The sequence below is a fragment of the Oryzias melastigma genome, linkage group LG14 (assembly GCF_002922805.2).
Source record: "Oryzias melastigma strain HK-1 linkage group LG14, ASM292280v2, whole genome shotgun sequence".
NCBI classification, from domain to species: Eukaryota; Metazoa; Chordata; class Actinopteri; order Beloniformes; family Adrianichthyidae; genus Oryzias; species Oryzias melastigma.
Genome location: NC_050525.1, coordinates 16,030,271 through 16,046,613, shown reverse-complemented (window position 1 = coordinate 16,046,613; position 16,343 = coordinate 16,030,271). Strand labels below are relative to the sequence as shown.

General features: G+C 37.7%; 2 protein-coding genes across 2 annotated transcripts in view; one reads left to right on the top strand and one right to left on the bottom strand.

The window, feature by feature from the left end:
• Nucleotides 1-6: 6 nt before the first annotated feature.
• Nucleotides 7-9,728, bottom strand: chordc1b (cysteine and histidine-rich domain (CHORD) containing 1b). The gene is made up of 11 exons (XM_024262338.2): nt 9,513-9,728; nt 6,725-6,774; nt 6,591-6,647; nt 6,259-6,422; nt 5,776-5,876; nt 5,585-5,643; nt 1,959-2,029; nt 1,623-1,728; nt 1,385-1,504; nt 1,246-1,308; nt 7-1,057 (listed from the first exon to the last, which is right to left on the bottom strand). The coding sequence occupies exons 1-11, from the start codon at nt 9,574-9,576 to the stop codon at nt 884-886; spliced, it is 1,029 nt and encodes a 342-aa protein (XP_024118106.1). The 5' UTR covers nt 9,577-9,728; the 3' UTR covers nt 7-883.
• A 176-nt stretch (nt 9,729-9,904) lies between these two features.
• Nucleotides 9,905-16,343, top strand: part of LOC112139500 (protocadherin Fat 3) — a 90,894-nt gene continuing 84,455 nt past the window's right edge. Inside the window, exons 1-5 of the mRNA XM_036215088.1 lie at nt 9,905-10,148; nt 10,256-10,417; nt 10,859-13,842; nt 14,521-14,655; nt 15,021-15,222. Coding sequence (XP_036070981.1) covers nt 10,876-13,842; nt 14,521-14,655; nt 15,021-15,222 — 3,304 coding nt within the window. The 5' untranslated portion in view covers nt 9,905-10,148; nt 10,256-10,417; nt 10,859-10,875. The remainder of the gene's footprint in view (nt 10,149-10,255; nt 10,418-10,858; nt 13,843-14,520; nt 14,656-15,020; nt 15,223-16,343) is intronic.

Here is a 16,343-nt window from a genome sequence, read left to right as displayed (position 1 = left end):
ACCATCTGGATTTTACAGTTTCGGTATGTTTATTTTTGGTAAAAATAAACACCTTCTTTCATCATTTTACCCTCATGGTGATCAAATGAAGCCAGAGAAAGGACATACATTCCAGGGCAAGACACATGCTCTCTTGAGTATCATTTCATAATACGTCGCTCAAAATACGTAGTATTCAGTTGGCATTCCCAGATGTTCTAGCACATTCTGATTGAAACCACACTAAAATGTACTGAATAAAATAAATCGATTACAAGTTTCAAAAAGCAAAAGTGTACAAAACGTGTCTTAAATATTGGAAAAAAATGCAGATTAAGCCTAAAAAGTTAAATGGGATACAAGTTTTCAAAACCTTTTATTGTCTTGAAAGTAAAGATGCTTAATATTTGAAGCATCATTGACATAATTAAAACTCTATTAGGTAGCTCTGTTATACAGGACAATTTGTGAGTACTTTTTAATCACCTCTGATTGGATGAACTAAAAAAACATTTTCTAAGCATGGAATGAAATCATACAAATGTGCTGAAGGAATTACAGCTAATCGTTGATGAAAAGAACAAACAATAAGTTACGACTCTGGTCCACTGTGATCTGAATGGCGCTCCATATAGAACAGCTGCCTGACTGTGGTTGTGCTGTGCACGGTTGTCTTCCACTGGGACTTCAGTGCAAATATACAGGTGAGTTCTAATCCCACAATTCTGCTATTTTTCACTGTAAAAATCTGCAAGTTGGGAAATACTTTACATTTAAAAAAAAGAGACATACAGAAGCTCAGAATGACATTATGGAGCAAACAGAGAATGCAAAGAAAACAGAACAAGAGACTTTAATCAAGAGGCAAACAATATGGTGAGACATAAATCCTTTGATTTGAAAGCTAATCATCTTCATCCCCACTTTCTGCATCTTCTTGAACCTTCTCGGTCTCCTTCAAAGGGCTGACAGGCGGTGGAAGGTCCAGACGAGCCCAGGACATGGGCTCAGACTTTTTCATGGCTATCTCGATCTTAGCTGCCATCATGTTCACTACACTTTTGCTGACGTCTATCACCTAAAGTCAGAAACAAACAAAAATACATGTATAAAGATACAAGCCATTCTGGCTTTTAAAAAGCTCCAACCTCTTATTCAATGATTTAGCATACTACCTTATTTAAAATAAATGACGGGTTTAAACATTAAAGGAACTTGCAAAATAATGCATTGTCAGCTGTTTTATATAATAAAAAGAGTACTTACTCCCCACAAGCTAATGTTCTGCTTAAATTCTTTTTCTCCTTCAAATATAACATGAATGTTGACCTGCAAGATGATAAAAACACATTAGACTGGCAAGAGCTGATACAAACAGCTATTATGTGACAGGAGTTTCTCTCACAGTGGTGCTGTTGGCATCCACATAGCACAGCTCTGGGACAGCATTTTTGGCGTAAATAGAAATGATGACCTGCGCCCCCGTCTGGTGCCAGTCAAAGCGACAAGGGACCACCTTGGTTCCCTAGAAAGAAAGAAAGAATTCTGTTTGAGCTCACGCCACTAGATGGCTCTCTAACTACAACTTTTCTATACAGATGTGAGCAGAAATCTATCATCTGCTGTCACGGCGGCAAACCCACCGTATTTTTTTTCTTCCATAGATGAGCCCCCTTGGTACAGCCCTCTTGGGAAAGAAAAGTGTTGAAGTCTGAAGTTTTCCTCTTACAGCAGCTCCAGTATTTCATCCTTCAGACATGGGATAGACATTAAAACCTGATGGATTTTTTAGAAAGGCAATAAACTGGCACTCAAGTGAAGCGGTAAACTAAAATAAGAGTAAAATATGACTTTTATTCACCAACTATTGGCAGTAAGCATAGAAAACTGGTGTTTCATGACGGTCGGCCATTCTTTGATTATGACAGGAAGTGGGGGTTTCACGCTAGAAGGTTAAACACATTAGCGGTAATACCGACCCTTCGTGGAAGATGGGGACTCCAGAGTGGTATGAGCAGATGTCAGAGTCACTTTCTGGTCCTTCAAAAGTCTGGAAAAGACAAAAAAAATGTTTTAAAGAAATGCGGCAAAGAATGCAGAAAAATGCATTTTTCTGTTATCTCAAACTAGCAAATCATTACATATACTATATATTTTATGGAAATATTTGCATCAAAATGTATGAAGTTTACATGAGGAAAAATAAAAATTATGTTAACTATTTATTATTTTCATCCATATATTTATAATTTTACATTTTAACATAGTGCCACAATCTTTGCAAATTCCAGGATCTTATGTAAAGATACATAAATATAAATTCTTCTCGTACTTACAGTGTTCTAACAGTGTTCTCAGCAAACAGTTTGAACTGTCCGGCTCATTTCAAACTTGAAACGAGCATTTTGTTTTTAAGCAACTGCTGGGAGAGCGAGCCAAGATAAAGTATACAAGGCCGGGAGTCTGACAATAACAGAACCCTGAGACACATTGCTCAGCAGAGATGGAGAGTGCCTACCGTAAATCTTCTTTTCTTGTTTAAGTTTGGCTTTCAGTGGCTCCTAGATTTAGCCTTTCTTTGCTGCTTCAGCTTTTTCAGCGCCGTGAAAAATGTTTTGTTATACAGACAGTGGTTTTGACTAACAGCCTTAACACTAACTTTTTATGCTGTGAACAGTAATATTAAAATGCTACAATATTTTTTAAAACTAATGTGAGATGATAAAGCTAAAGTACTGTACAAAAAGTGCAAGTAATTGCTAGTTGATTTCTCATTACAGCATTTTTCTCAGTGAATTTTATATTTCTTTTTAATTCAAACTTTGTGACATCAATAACTAAAAACTGTAGTCTGCTACACAGGTCTCATACTTGATCTCCCTTCAGCACTAAAAGTCTTGAAATGTTCAGTGGGTTACAGATAATAAATCCCAGCTCTTCTTTGTAGCATTTCTTTTGAGTCTCACAAAGGGGAACCCTTCTTTGGGGACTTCATCAGTCGCCAAGCCGGGTCTGGTTGGCACTAACGACATCATCCTAAATAGAGGGGAGTCCTAGAACCACTGGCCTCGTTTCTCCAACTAGGAGGGTGGTCTGGTGAGACACTAGTTGATGCCACTCAGAGAACTGAGGTACTATGCAAACCCTTGAGTTCTCTTTCATAGCATTTGTTGCGTGTCTCACCGAGGGGAAGAAATCCTGACTATTGGATGTGCTGCAGACGTATTCCACTAGTGTCTTGCTCAAAGGGCCTTTCTTCTGAGCTCACACAGAGGATAGAATATGCAAAGGCTGGAGCCGTGGCCAATTCACCCCATGGCATAGCGGGTTGCACACATTGTGAATAAAGTCTCCAATAAAAGTCACCGGCACTGTTGTTGAATGAGCACACAGACCAAAAGGAGGCTGAAGACTAATGTCACTATATGGCAAAACTAAGACTCCCACAATGCGCTAGGAAGGACAGTTTAGACACAGGCTTACACATATTATGGGGCTTTAACTGATCTGACAAAATATATTAAGATGAAGATGCTTTCTGGCAATCTATGGTGAGGGAAATATAAATGAAGGCTGAATCAAACAAACTAAACTGAGTATAACCATGGAAGAGTTACTACATAATGGATTCATTTACAGCATGTTCATTTTACTCATGGAGAGCAACAAAGTTACATTTGCAGACAAAAGTTTCCACTTTTTAAATGAAAGGAGAGCAAGAGGGTGCATCTAAAACTGTGAGAAAAAAAATTCTTAAAACTAATACTTTCTGCTACTTCTTAAATGTGGATCATTTTAAAAGTTCCCTCTTCAAAAAGTGACACACTTAAAGGGATGCTCTGCATTTCTCTTATAGCCAGACAAAAATCACAGTTAGGAGAGGAGTGGAAAATGGACTGCCTTTGATATCCCTCTTCAACTCTATCATGATTTGTGATGTTGGAAATAAAAGTATTTTCATCAATCAACAGACGACATCACGACACTGAACCAGATACATCTGACAGACAAGGGTTCAAGCATTCTGAGGTGGGTTAGACTAAGACATAAGACCGCGCATTTAGGACATTCCATCTAAGGAGGAAAACTTGTTGCCGTGGCAACGTGTCGGGGCAAAACTTTGGGTTGTCTTTATCAGCGCTGGGAATAGCTGGTAAGTAAGTTAGTTGTGGATGATGTCTGAGGTACTGACAAGGTCACACAAGAGCTGTTCCCCATTGTAAGACACATAAACACAACTAATGAGAACCAGACTTTATGATTCTACCTCACTACGAAACATAAAGGCTTTTATTTGTCTTAGTCAGCAACAATTTGATTTTAAACCAAAGGTTTATGTGATTCTGACAAATACATGTTCAGTTTTTGCAGCAAAATCCTGAACTTCAAATCTTTAAAGCACCAATAAAGAATACCACTACATCAATAACACTGCATTGTTGATAGCTACTATTTTTACCTACATTTTATGAATAATGTCTATTGATTCCACTGCTTATTAAAGTATAAGCATTATTTTATTTCAAAAACTGCTTTTTTAGTTGGGAATCGACTTGCTTCAACACTAAAGGAACTCTAACCGTTGACAGGACTAGCAAGCAGGCAGCTGTGAAAAGATGTCTAAGGGAATTTAAGAAATGTCCAATTATGTAAATCACCTAAAAACTGTTGCCAAACGTGTAAAAGAACATTTTCTTCACAATGTGTGCTCTAATCTTGCAGCTTCTGCTCGCCAAGCTTGGGTGAAAAACTTTTGATTTATATTTCTTCAGAAAAAAAACATGTGGGTTCATTTTAAAATGTAAGTGCTGAGATCTTTTGGGATGCATTTCAAAGAACCAGCTTAAAGTGTCGGGATGTTTTCCCCATCCTTTGACTAATCTACACATTTTTAATAATTTTGTGTCACTTCTGGTCTGGCATAGAGGCCAAATGTGACATGGATAGGCTGTAGTTTATTCAGATTATCATAAATTAGATGGAAATATAAAGTAAAACACCAACATATGTTATATATTCATATGGATTGCAAAATAAAATGTGTTAAAATGTAAACTCAGCAATAAATGGCAAGAGTTTTATGCTTAGTGTTTGTAGGGTGTCTACACCCCTCATAACATCTGTATTTTTATTTTGGTGTTTTCATGTTAGATATCATTTTGGAGACTCAGAAATCAAGAGAACACATTATAAAAGGTATTTCCAAACATTACTGCACATTTTTTTTTTGTAAATAGTTAACCCCAAATGTTTCTAAACCTTCAGTAAAAAGATCAATGCAATCCCTCTGCATTTAGAGCTTTCAAGTATTTTAACTTTATATAAAATTTATTTACAAACTTGTTTTTTTTTTTTTTCTTCTTACAAACTATGGAGGTTAGAGGAACCTGAAAGTGCAGAGTAGAGTTTTTAAAGCCACTATAGCTACAAAAGTTCCTCTATAAACCCAACATAGTATAAAAAAGCTAAATAAATAATTATAATTAATGTATATATATAAAGACATGCATTAATTCATTTAAGACCATTAAGGTGTCGAAATGCACAATATTAGAAATGCATTCTGGAATAATAAACAAACAAAAAAAAGTTCCAATTCACTTACTTTTGTACATCCTCCATTTTTACAGGAGGTACCAATCTTGAGCTCCTCTTCGTCTTCCTCTAAATAGTGACAAGACAAAAAACAAAAAGTAAGGCTAAGAAAAAAATATATACAGTAAAACAATATAAATGCAATTAAAAGAAAATATTCAAACTCAAATAAGGAGAAAAAATGAATATGTATACTGATACCTTTTTTCTCTGTTGTATTTTCAGACAGTTTTAGCTTTTCAAGTGCCTGCTTTAGAGAAGCAGAAACTTTATGCTGTAATTTCACCATTGGTTCATCAGCACTGTAAGAAAAGCAAAAACATATTTTAAAAAACCGTCAAAACATAAATGACTAATTCTTTAATAATAAAAACCACATGGAATATTTTGTGAGGACAAAATCAAACACATTTGATTATATTTAAATAAAAATATAGTCAAAGTTCAACTTATTCTGTTTAAAAATGTGTTGTTGGGACTATTTAATACATGAATAATAAATGGATTTGTTAGTATTTTCAGCTGAACATCATAACACTCTGGTAGCAAGTAATATTCGACGTTTTTTGTGTTGTAACCAAAGAAAAATCAACCTTCCAAACATTTTAACTTGGTAGCTTTAAAAACAGTGCAGATACACAGTGAGCAGCTTCAAATGAACAGGTAAAACTTGCTGAAACCAACCTTGGTCTGAGTATTGCCTCCTGAGGTTTTGGTGCAGAGATGATGTACTCATTGAACTTTGGTTTTTGGTCTTCTAAATCTTTTGCCTTTTCTCCTGATGATTTCACTTCTGGTTTCACCGGCTCGGGGGGCTTCTCTTTGTTGTGGGGACCTTTTGTGCAGCCCTGCAAGAAGCCAGTTCCTTACTCACAAACTGTAGTAGTTCAAGCCAACACGACCGAAGAACGTGTGGCAATCAATTTTTTCTGATTTTTAATCAATCAGCACATACCCGGAGACATGACTGTTGAGATAAACAAGTCAGTGAAAAGAGAGAAAAACAGAAAACTCACAGCAATGCTGAGGAAGTCGGAGAAGTCAGTGGTTCTTCTCTTACAGCAGGACCATCCCTGAGAGGATTTTACACAGACGTTGGTGCTGACCACAAAAGGTGATAAAGTTATCTGTGTATTTTCAAACTATTTACCTTCAAGGCATCATGGAACACTGGGACTCCTGGGTGATATGTGCAGCCATCTGTAAAAAAAACAAGAAAAACACCTAAGAAAACTGGAGGAAAAACAACTTTACAAGTTCATCAAAAAATATTTACGGTTCAATTATTTTTCATCCTAAAAAACTTAAATTCAGAAGTACTTGGTAATCTTTTACTTTTCCTCTGAAGGTGAAACAGAAAAAAAGTCCACATTTATTTATTTTCCATTCCATGGTGAATTTTCTTATAAAACTGAAGTCAACAAATATTTTTGCAAGTTGTTATCCAAGTTACCAACAAATAAAATTCAAAAACTAGTACTGAGGTCCTCGTCCAGTTTAAGAAATCTAACTCTATTACTATTGGATGGCTGTTTTAGATTAAACTGTCATGACATAATTTGACTCAATTCCAGTGTCTTAAGCGAACACGCTTACAATGAACACATTTGTGAGACAGAACATTAAATAAGGACCATAGAAACTAGAACCGTCTTCAATGCAACAGCATTTACCTCGTCTTTATTAAAACATACTGCACTGTTGGGCTCTTTCTAGAAGCGGTCTGACAGTATTGCACTGAATTACAAAACACATAAGAAGAAAATAAAAAAGGAAACAATGAAAAGACTGGTGGACACCACAGGGGTATAAATCATTTTGTGTGAAGCGTAACCCAAGCTGAGCCTTTTTCGTGCTACTGCCATAGATACACCTCTTAGATATCCCTAAAGGTAATTATAATATACTCTACAGTTATGAAAAAGAAACATCCTATTAAAATGGAAATTAAATTTGACTCTTGCATCGAATGTCTGGCAACGTCGGACCACTTGAAGACAGAGACGGATCATTCTACAGAAAAGAAATCGAGGACTGATTTAGTTACCGTCGAGGGAGCTCAAGACAAGAGAGCCACCTTGACAGTTCAATTACACTCCAATCAGTAGCTTTACATAAGCAATAGTATCAAAAACAAACGTAATGCTATATGACTGCATTAAAAAAGGCAAAGAAGTTTTGGAACAAAAATGTATCATGACTTACAAAAAAAAAAAAGATTTTACAGGGTAGCTATAATTTGAAAACTACTATTTACTATTCACAATATGATGATTCAAAAATGCATATTGTTAAAAACAAATTAAAACAAGGGCTATTAGGCCATAAACTGCTTCCGCATGGTGGAAATCTTAGGTATTTGCTAGAATTAGGGGAGCAAATGAGACCAAAATAAAAGGCAACCAAATGTGCTATCATACAAAAGCCTTTCTTTATTTCCTTTACAATATTTAACTCTTCTTAATAGAGAAAAATTGGGGTTTTGTCAAACAAAGAGAGTGTTTACACGCAATTACAATTATGGTTAGGGTTGAAATACGTGCGAGCAATTTGGCAATATGCATCTTGCATGAATTTCCATCAGTTTATGTGCTTGGCCGCATGTAAATATGTGCAAATAAACATCAGCTTTATGAAAAACAAACGACAACAAAACTGTGGCTTGCCGATCACAGAAAAGTAAATTAAAGTAAAAGGAAAAGAAAGAACAAATTTAAAGAAAACATTTTAAGACTACAATAAGAGTGTCAGCCCTGTGTTATATGACAACTCAGCAAGCCACAATGAACACAACTTGTAAGACTAATATAATTTAAACAATCAGCAATTGACTGAATATCACTAAAAGACATAAATGTAAAAAGGCTACTTCTTTGTCTTTAATCCTATGTTATGCTTTGCTAATGCTTGTATCATATAGTTTTTTTTAATTATACTTAAATTAACAATGTGTTGCAATGAAATGTGGCATGCTTATAATTTTTTTTCATAACCACAAGCCTGTATTTTATTGGTGACTGATAAAATTTCAGATGCAAAAACTTCAGAATACTGTTTTAATCAACATTTTAATAATATTTCTGCTATTCTTCCAGCTGTCCGAAGTCTTTATGTGCTAGACAGTCTATGCTATGTAGAACATTCTGGTGGATTCTAGAATCGTATTTAGAACAAGACATTAAAGTTTTATTGTAAAAATAAAAATATATATTATCTTTACAGTCATATATATATATAGATATACATATATACAGTTTTGTTATAAGCAAGTCCAAAATTTCGATTTTTTAACATCATAAAGCAAAGCAATACAGGTGTTTCCAATGTGTCTTTATACTTTTATTTTGATATAAAATGAGCTAAGAAATAACTATATAAATTGAAGACTTGGAGAGTAATGATGTATGACTGAAAAGGAAGTACTAGAGGATATTACAGACAAAATTAGAGAAAACGAGCTAGTAAAGAGTTTGAACTGGACTTTGCTACCTTTTCATTCATTTTTTTTTCTAGTTTATTTTTTTATACCTCCTTAAACCAAAGTCATTACGTATTTTGAATACTTTTAACATCGCCTCTTAAAAACAACTGAGATCTACGTGAGTTCATATTGTAAAGTTGCGTGTTTTTTTTTTTAAAGTTTTGTCAGTCTCGTGGTCCTTTAAAGTGCGATGCTAGCATGCTAACCGGTTAAAGTTAGCATGCTAATGTAATTTAAAGGCAATTTAAAAGCTAACCACACAGGGAAAAAATTTATATAGTTATGGAGACACGTTAAAACAGTATTCGGGTTCAGGAAGTGATTTTATAATAGTTGTATTGTAATAGGACAACAGGCCTGCTTGCTTCCCGTAGAAATTTCCAGATCACCACCAGTAGTTAGCTTGCTAATATTCTAGAAACGTCCCCGAATCCACAAAACTTAAAACCTCACTCACCTTCAGGGTTATTTTCTGGGTCAAAACGCTGTCCGCATCCCTTATTATAACACAAAACAGACATGGTGACGGATGAAGCAAGTTTAAACAGTGACCGGACTTCTAACTAACCACCGGGAGATGCACGCAGAGCCGCCGCCGCCGCTACCGTTCAGATGCTGAGCGTGACGTTGCTCTCACTTCCGGGTGTTGTCGTCAACTCTCGGCAAATTCCGGAGCATGCCCGCCTCCTTCATCAAGTGAGCGCACCGTGGTCCTAAACCAACGTCAAGTGATGCTGACCGCTTCTAAACTTGCGGCTCCTTTTTTAATATTTAGTACAGCGTTAGTCACAGATTTAAACCTCTAAACCGAGCGAGTATTATCTGGCTAGAGGCTAGTTTTAACTTTATTTCTGCTGAAGTCGAACCGGCATGCATTCCGGGTTACAGCATTTAGGTGAACGAAACTAGGGCAATAGCCATTTAGTTTTTACGAGGATGTCTGCAGTGTAATAGTCAACTGTCCGTCGGGATATCTAGCTACAAATTATCATCTGTCGCGAAACCGCACGGACTGTTTTCTTCATTTATTTTTATACATTTTTTTAAACGGGACAGGAAATTATTTGATATAATACAGCTATTTCTTCACAAGGTAGGACACTTTGAAAAAATATTATAAACACATATTTTTCCGATACTACAAGATACTTACGTTTGAAACTAAAAAGAAAGAAAAAAAAACCTCGTGGATGTTTGCAGGAAGGGGAGCTTCAATGGACCGGCGCCAGCATTGGAGACGATAAGTGCACCCTAAAATCTAACAGGACAGCCTCTTAATAGGGGATTTATGTCCTTTTAACACTTACATTCCTGATGGGGCTCATTCCTGATGCCAGTACAGCCATGGTTCCAGTTCGCAACGTGAGTGAATTCAAATATTTTAGTGATAATATTTTCTTTTTCCTGTTTTAGCTGAAATATGTTCAGTAATGGAAGCAGTGCTTCTCCATGTCAAATTTATTATGATTTTGTATGTTTTAGTTTGAAAAGTACATAGAATACTGTTTTAATAAAAAAAAAAAAAATGAAATTTTATTAATATTTGTTTGTTGGCTGGAAATTATTATTATTATTTTAATTATCATTACTTAATCAAAGTTGTCTTTTTCTTGTATTTTTAAAGATAATTTGCAAACAATTTGTATGTTTGTTGCTGACTATGCTGTCAGTTTGTACGTCAGGAAAGATTTTTGTAACTTTTGCCCCCTAATTATTTACTTGTAAAACTGATTTTTTTATTCACTCACTCACTAACTGAATCCAGGATTGTCTCTCTTTCTCCTTTCTTCCCTCCAAATATAGAATGACTGGCTGCTGGAATGCTGATGATTCCTAATCTGTGTGGTAATATGCTTGCTGTACCGAGCTTTTTTCTTTTTTTCCATTTTCTTTTGTTTTTCTTCGGTTTCCCCCCAACTAAAACCCAGTTTTCGCCCTCTCCAAAGCCAAGACAAAGCTTCCTGCTCTTTACCCAGTCGGCCTATAATGCTTCTGTCTTTGAAAACTCTGCTGCGAGGACGTATATCACAAGTGAAGTCAAAATGGGCATCACTGTCGGGCTACCCTGGTATTTAGATGTGAAATACTCCATTGAATCTGGAGACAGTGAGAGCATCTTCCAAGCTGAGGAGTTTGTGGTGGGAGATTTTTGCTTCCTCCGCATATGCACTAATGGAGGGAGCGGTGCCACTTTGAATAGGGAGGTTCAAGACAATTACACCCTGACAGTCAAGGCATCAGCCCAAGGTGGCCTGGAAGCTTTAGCCACCGTCAATATCAAGGTGTTGGATACAAACGACCTCCGGCCTCTGTTTTCACCGACATTCTACTCTTTTGTTGTTTCTGAAAGTGCCCCTCTTGGCACAACCATAGGACGTGTAACGGCCACCGATGCTGACGTGGGTTCCAATGGGGAGTTTTACTACTTTTTTAAGAACAGAGTGGAACTTTTTTCTGTTCATCCAACCAGTGGGTTCATAACCCTCACAGGACGGCCAAGGATAGACAAATTAGAGAAATTTGAATTGGAAGTGCAGGTGATCGATAGAGGAATGAAACTTTATGGGAACAATGGGATCAGTAGTACAGCTCGGCTTGTCTTGACTGTTGAGCGGGTCAATGAGTTTGCTCCTGTTCTCAGCGCAGTCACTGTCACTCCATCATGGACAGACAAAAATCCAGTCTATGTCATAGTGAGGGTAGAGGACAAAGACGAGGGTTTATCAGGAGAAATAGAGTGGGTGTCTATTACTGAGGGAGACCCTTTTGAACTTTTTGAGGTTGAGCGATCACCTGTTGCGAACGAATATCTGGTTAAAACATCAGCAAGGATTAATTGGGATATATTCCCTTTTGGCTGCAACTTAACTTTTCAAGCTAAAGACAGAGGCATACCTTCCAAGTTCTCCAACACACAGCTTGTACAGTTGCTGGTTACAAAGCCAGATCCGGTTTTAGGAAATTTTGAAAAAGAAATTTATGCAGTCAAGCTGAGTGAAATAGCTCCCCCAGGCACTATTGTAGCAGTGGTGAAAATATCCCCACCTCCCCTGAGTGTCAATTACAGTTTTAGCAGCCTCTCAGATCTCATGTATTTTTCTATAAACCCTCTCACTGGTGTTATTATGACCACAAGGCAGCTAACAAAGATATCACAGGACTTCATGCAGATGGAAGTAGTTGATATAATCAGTCAGCAGCGAGCAAGAGTTCAAATTACCATAGAGGATGCAAACAACAACTCACCTGTGTTCATCAGGCCACCCAGTAATATTGTTGTCAACGAGAGCTTACCTGTTGGCACCGTTGTTCTTGTCGTGTCTGCTGTGGATGACGATAGAGGAGAAAACGGTTATGTTACTTACACAATCAATGGTGACCAGTCTCTTCCTTTTGCCATACACCAGCACACTGGGGAGGTGAGAACCACAAGAGATCTGGATTTTGAGTCGTCAAAAGATTCTTATAGTTTTGCAGTAAGAGCTTCTGACTGGGGTTCACCCTACAGAAGGGAGAGTGAGCTAAATGTCACCATCCGCGTGACAAACATCAATGACAACCCACCGCTTTTTGAGAGGGTTTCTTGTAGAGGAATGCTTGGTCGTGATTTTCCACTCAACAGGACCATCATCACTTTGTCAGCAATAGACATGGATGAACTCGAGATGGTGAAGTACAAGATACTATCTGGAAATGAGTTAAACTACTTTAGATTAAATCCAGACTCTGGGGCCTTGTCGTTGCAAAGATCTTTCACAGCAGAAACCTTGAGAAGTGGGATATTTAGCCTTAAGGTAGTTGCAACAGATGGAGAGAGGTTCTCTGATCCCGCATTTGTCAATGTGACAGTTGTTCGGGGTGGGATGCCACCCAAGGGGTTCACCTGCAAGGAGACCAGGGTTGCTCAGCTGTTGGCAGAGAAAATGATCACAAAAGCATCCGCCATGGCTAGACCAAAATCAGATGAGAGAAACATTGATATTTTCTCTGTGAATAATCAAGCTCCACAGTTTGAGGCCTTGCCTACAAGTATTTTGGTGAGAGAAGACCTGACTCCTGGAGCTAGTGTGTTTCAAGTACGAGCACGAGATGGCGACTCAGGTTTCAATGGCCGTGTTCTGTTTTCAATTTCTGATGGGAACAAAGAAAACAGCTTTAATATTGACATGGACAGTGGGCTAATAACTGTGTTGCAGCCACTTGACCGCGAACAGCTGGATCGGTACTTCCTTAATATCACCATCTACGATCAGGGCATTCCCGCAATGTCCAGCTGGAGACTGCTGACGGTGATCATCGAGGACGCAAACGACAATGATCCTAGGTTTGATCAGGAAAACTACTCTGCAGTTGTTGCTGAAAACTCAGCCATTGGCTTGGAAGTTATTACAGTCGCTGCTTTTGACAAGGATATTGGCCAAAACGGACAGCTCTCATTTATTATGTTGACCAGCATACCACATTTTGGTATTGACAGCGAAACTGGGACTGTATTTGTTGCAAGCACTCTGGACAGAGAAACATTTCCCATGTTCGTATTAAAAATTGAAGTCAAAGACAAGGCAGAAAAAGGCACTCGGAGATCATCAGTGACTACTCTCAGCATAATAGTGGAAGACGTCAATGATTGCTCTCCAGCTTTCATCCCTTCCAGTTATAGTGCACGGGTACCAGAGGACTTACCCTCAGGGACTGTGATTACCTGGGTGCAAGCACAAGACCCTGACGTTGGCCCTGGTGGACAAGTCCAGTACTCTTTGATCAACGACTTCAATGGAACTTTCGAGGTAGGTCATGTTATAAGATGCTTGTAATTTTGTATAAAGTAACCCTATATTCATATGTAAATGTTTTTATTTTCCAAGCCCTGAAATTTCTAAAAATACATCACAAATCATGTTGATTTTAGATAAGATGGTTACTATTTATTTATTTTTCCCTGTGCAGAATTAAATAGTTTCATACTTTCTGAAGATTTACTGTTGAAGTGCATCACCCATCTGGACACTTGATAAACACGATTCCTTTGGGGTATTTTTATAAGCTCTGCTGAACACCAAAGCAAGTGTTTGAGAACATTAAACTTTACATTGGAGAACAAGATAATTACAAAGTAAAGCTTAGAGAGGAATTGTAATCATGAGTGGGGATTTTAACCTTTTTCCACACACTAGGGGACAAAATACTTTGTCAAAGTGATGAGAATCCCAAAGAAAAAGAGTTACATTACAATTCCAGAGGAAGACATCAGACAGTTGGCCTTTGGCAGCTTTTGACCTTTTTAAAAACACAAAGGAGGGAAACTGAGTGTCAAGTGATCATAATATAGTCAGCAAAAAAGTTAAATGCAATTTTTAAAAATCTGGTGGTGTTTGAATAATTTTGCACTCAGTAAACATTAGTAATAATTTTTAATGGATTATAATACTGACTAATATGAGCGTGTTTGATGGCATTTCACACAGATCAATTCTGTGAGTGGCATACTAAGGATAAGGAAGGAGCTGGACTTTGAGACAAAGCAATTTTTCAACCTGACCATCCTTGCTGAGGACAGAGGAACACCCAGACTTAAGAATCAGACATTTGTGGAGGTGGAGGTATGTAAAGCAATTGATTCCCAGCTTTTCAATTGTAAAAGTAATATTTTTATTTGTTATTCTACTCAAATCTTTCTGTAAACCTCTTTATTGAAATGTACAGCACGTACTTACTTAACGGTATTGTTTAGATCACTGTAGACTAAATGTCCCCTAACTAATACAGAACCAAAAGCACTGGAATAAATGACAGTTGTTCATAAAAGAACACAATTCTCCTCTCATGCAAGGGACTCCATTTGTAAAATAAATCATCCATGCCCTAAATTAGCTACCACCCACTTTTTTATCATGTGGACGTGATTAAACATATGCTTTCACCATATTGCTTTGTCTGAATGACAGCAAACCAATATATTTTTCAGGTGGTGGATGTCAATGAGAATTTGTATGCACCCTACTTCCCTGACTTTGCTGTGAGAGGCTCAGTGAAGGAGAACTCTCGTGCGGGAACGAGTGTCCTGGCAGTCACAGCAAAAGATGATGACAACGGACGAGATGGCACGTTGAGGTACTCTATCCGGGGAGGCAGCGGACTAGGCACTTTCACCATCGACGAAGACACAGGTGTGACATAAGATCAATTCTGAAGCCTATTTATGTGAAGTGGAAATCAACTAGCCTACAGCAGCCCTGCTTAGAATATAAACCACAAAAAATAATAGCCAATAGTTAATCTTCTTTCATATGCCACTCGTGATGAGTTTCAAGTATATGGAGTCATCTCTCAACTTATTATGATGTTTTGTTTCCTTCTATAAGGTTCCTTTTTGGGGTTTTGCAAATGCATATGAGAGAGAAAAGTGAAGAGGGCATGATTTGTTGATAGGGCCGCACATGGAAGCTGTGTACTCAGAGATCATTACTGTAATGAGGGCAGCATGGCAGCTACACTGGCAGAGCCTCAAGCTGAGTTGTACCACTGATCTACTGCTGTGTGGGTAGTGCTGGTCAAGAGTCTCCTGGATAGCAGTGCCATCTCCCCCAAATATGCAAAAATCAGAGTGACTTATTCAAAAGCCTTGACCAAAAGCCGGCTGGCCCCCTCCAACTGTCCTGCAGTGTCAAGATGCAGCTGGAAATCATGTTAATTTACCCAAGAAGCAACTGGCCCAGGGACAAATAGAATCAAACATGTTGCATAGAAAAGGAGCAGTACGCATTTTTGAACAAAATGAAAACCCAGCAGATACTTCTGCAACTTAGCTCTCATGTTACGTTCACAGAGCCATCAGCAGCACGCGTTCAAGCGACCACTTTCAATGAAAAGTCTATGAATGCGCATTTTGGGCAAAAGTCTGGCATTTTATGACCGTTTTACATGCAAAACGCGTGGCCATTGAACGTGCGTTGAAGGTTAAACTAGCTGGAACTTTTACCAATTAGGGTCTTGAATTTGTGACTTATAGATGGCATCGCTTTCAAGTCATGCAAGTGCCCACTGTTTAAAAGTTGGAGGAGAAATCAATAATTGCCGTTTAGTGACCGTCTGGAATTACGTGACACAAAGTCTTTAATATACTGCACACGTGTCATAATCAAGGCCCAGGGGCCAGATCAGGCCCCAGGGGAAGTTGTATCCGGCCCGCCAGGTCATTTGATTTTATTGTTATTAATGATGTTATCTTGCATTGGTAACAAATTGAAGCAACACTACGATTATAGAGGCAGTTATAGTGATCTATGGC

Excerpts from the sequence above, each read along its gene's own strand:
- chordc1b (XM_024262338.2), bottom strand. The coding sequence starts at position 9,576 with ATGTCTGTTTTGTGTTATAATAAGGGATGCGGACAGCGTTTTGACCCA. Across the intron at positions 5,877-6,258 it reads GAGGCAATACTCAGACCAAG|TGCTGATGAACCAATGGTGA; the intron begins GTTGGTTTCAGC and ends CTTTTCTTACAG. Across the intron at positions 1,505-1,622 it reads TATGGAAGAAAAAAAATACG|GGAACCAAGGTGGTCCCTTG; the intron begins GTGGGTTTGCCG and ends CTTTCTTTCTAG.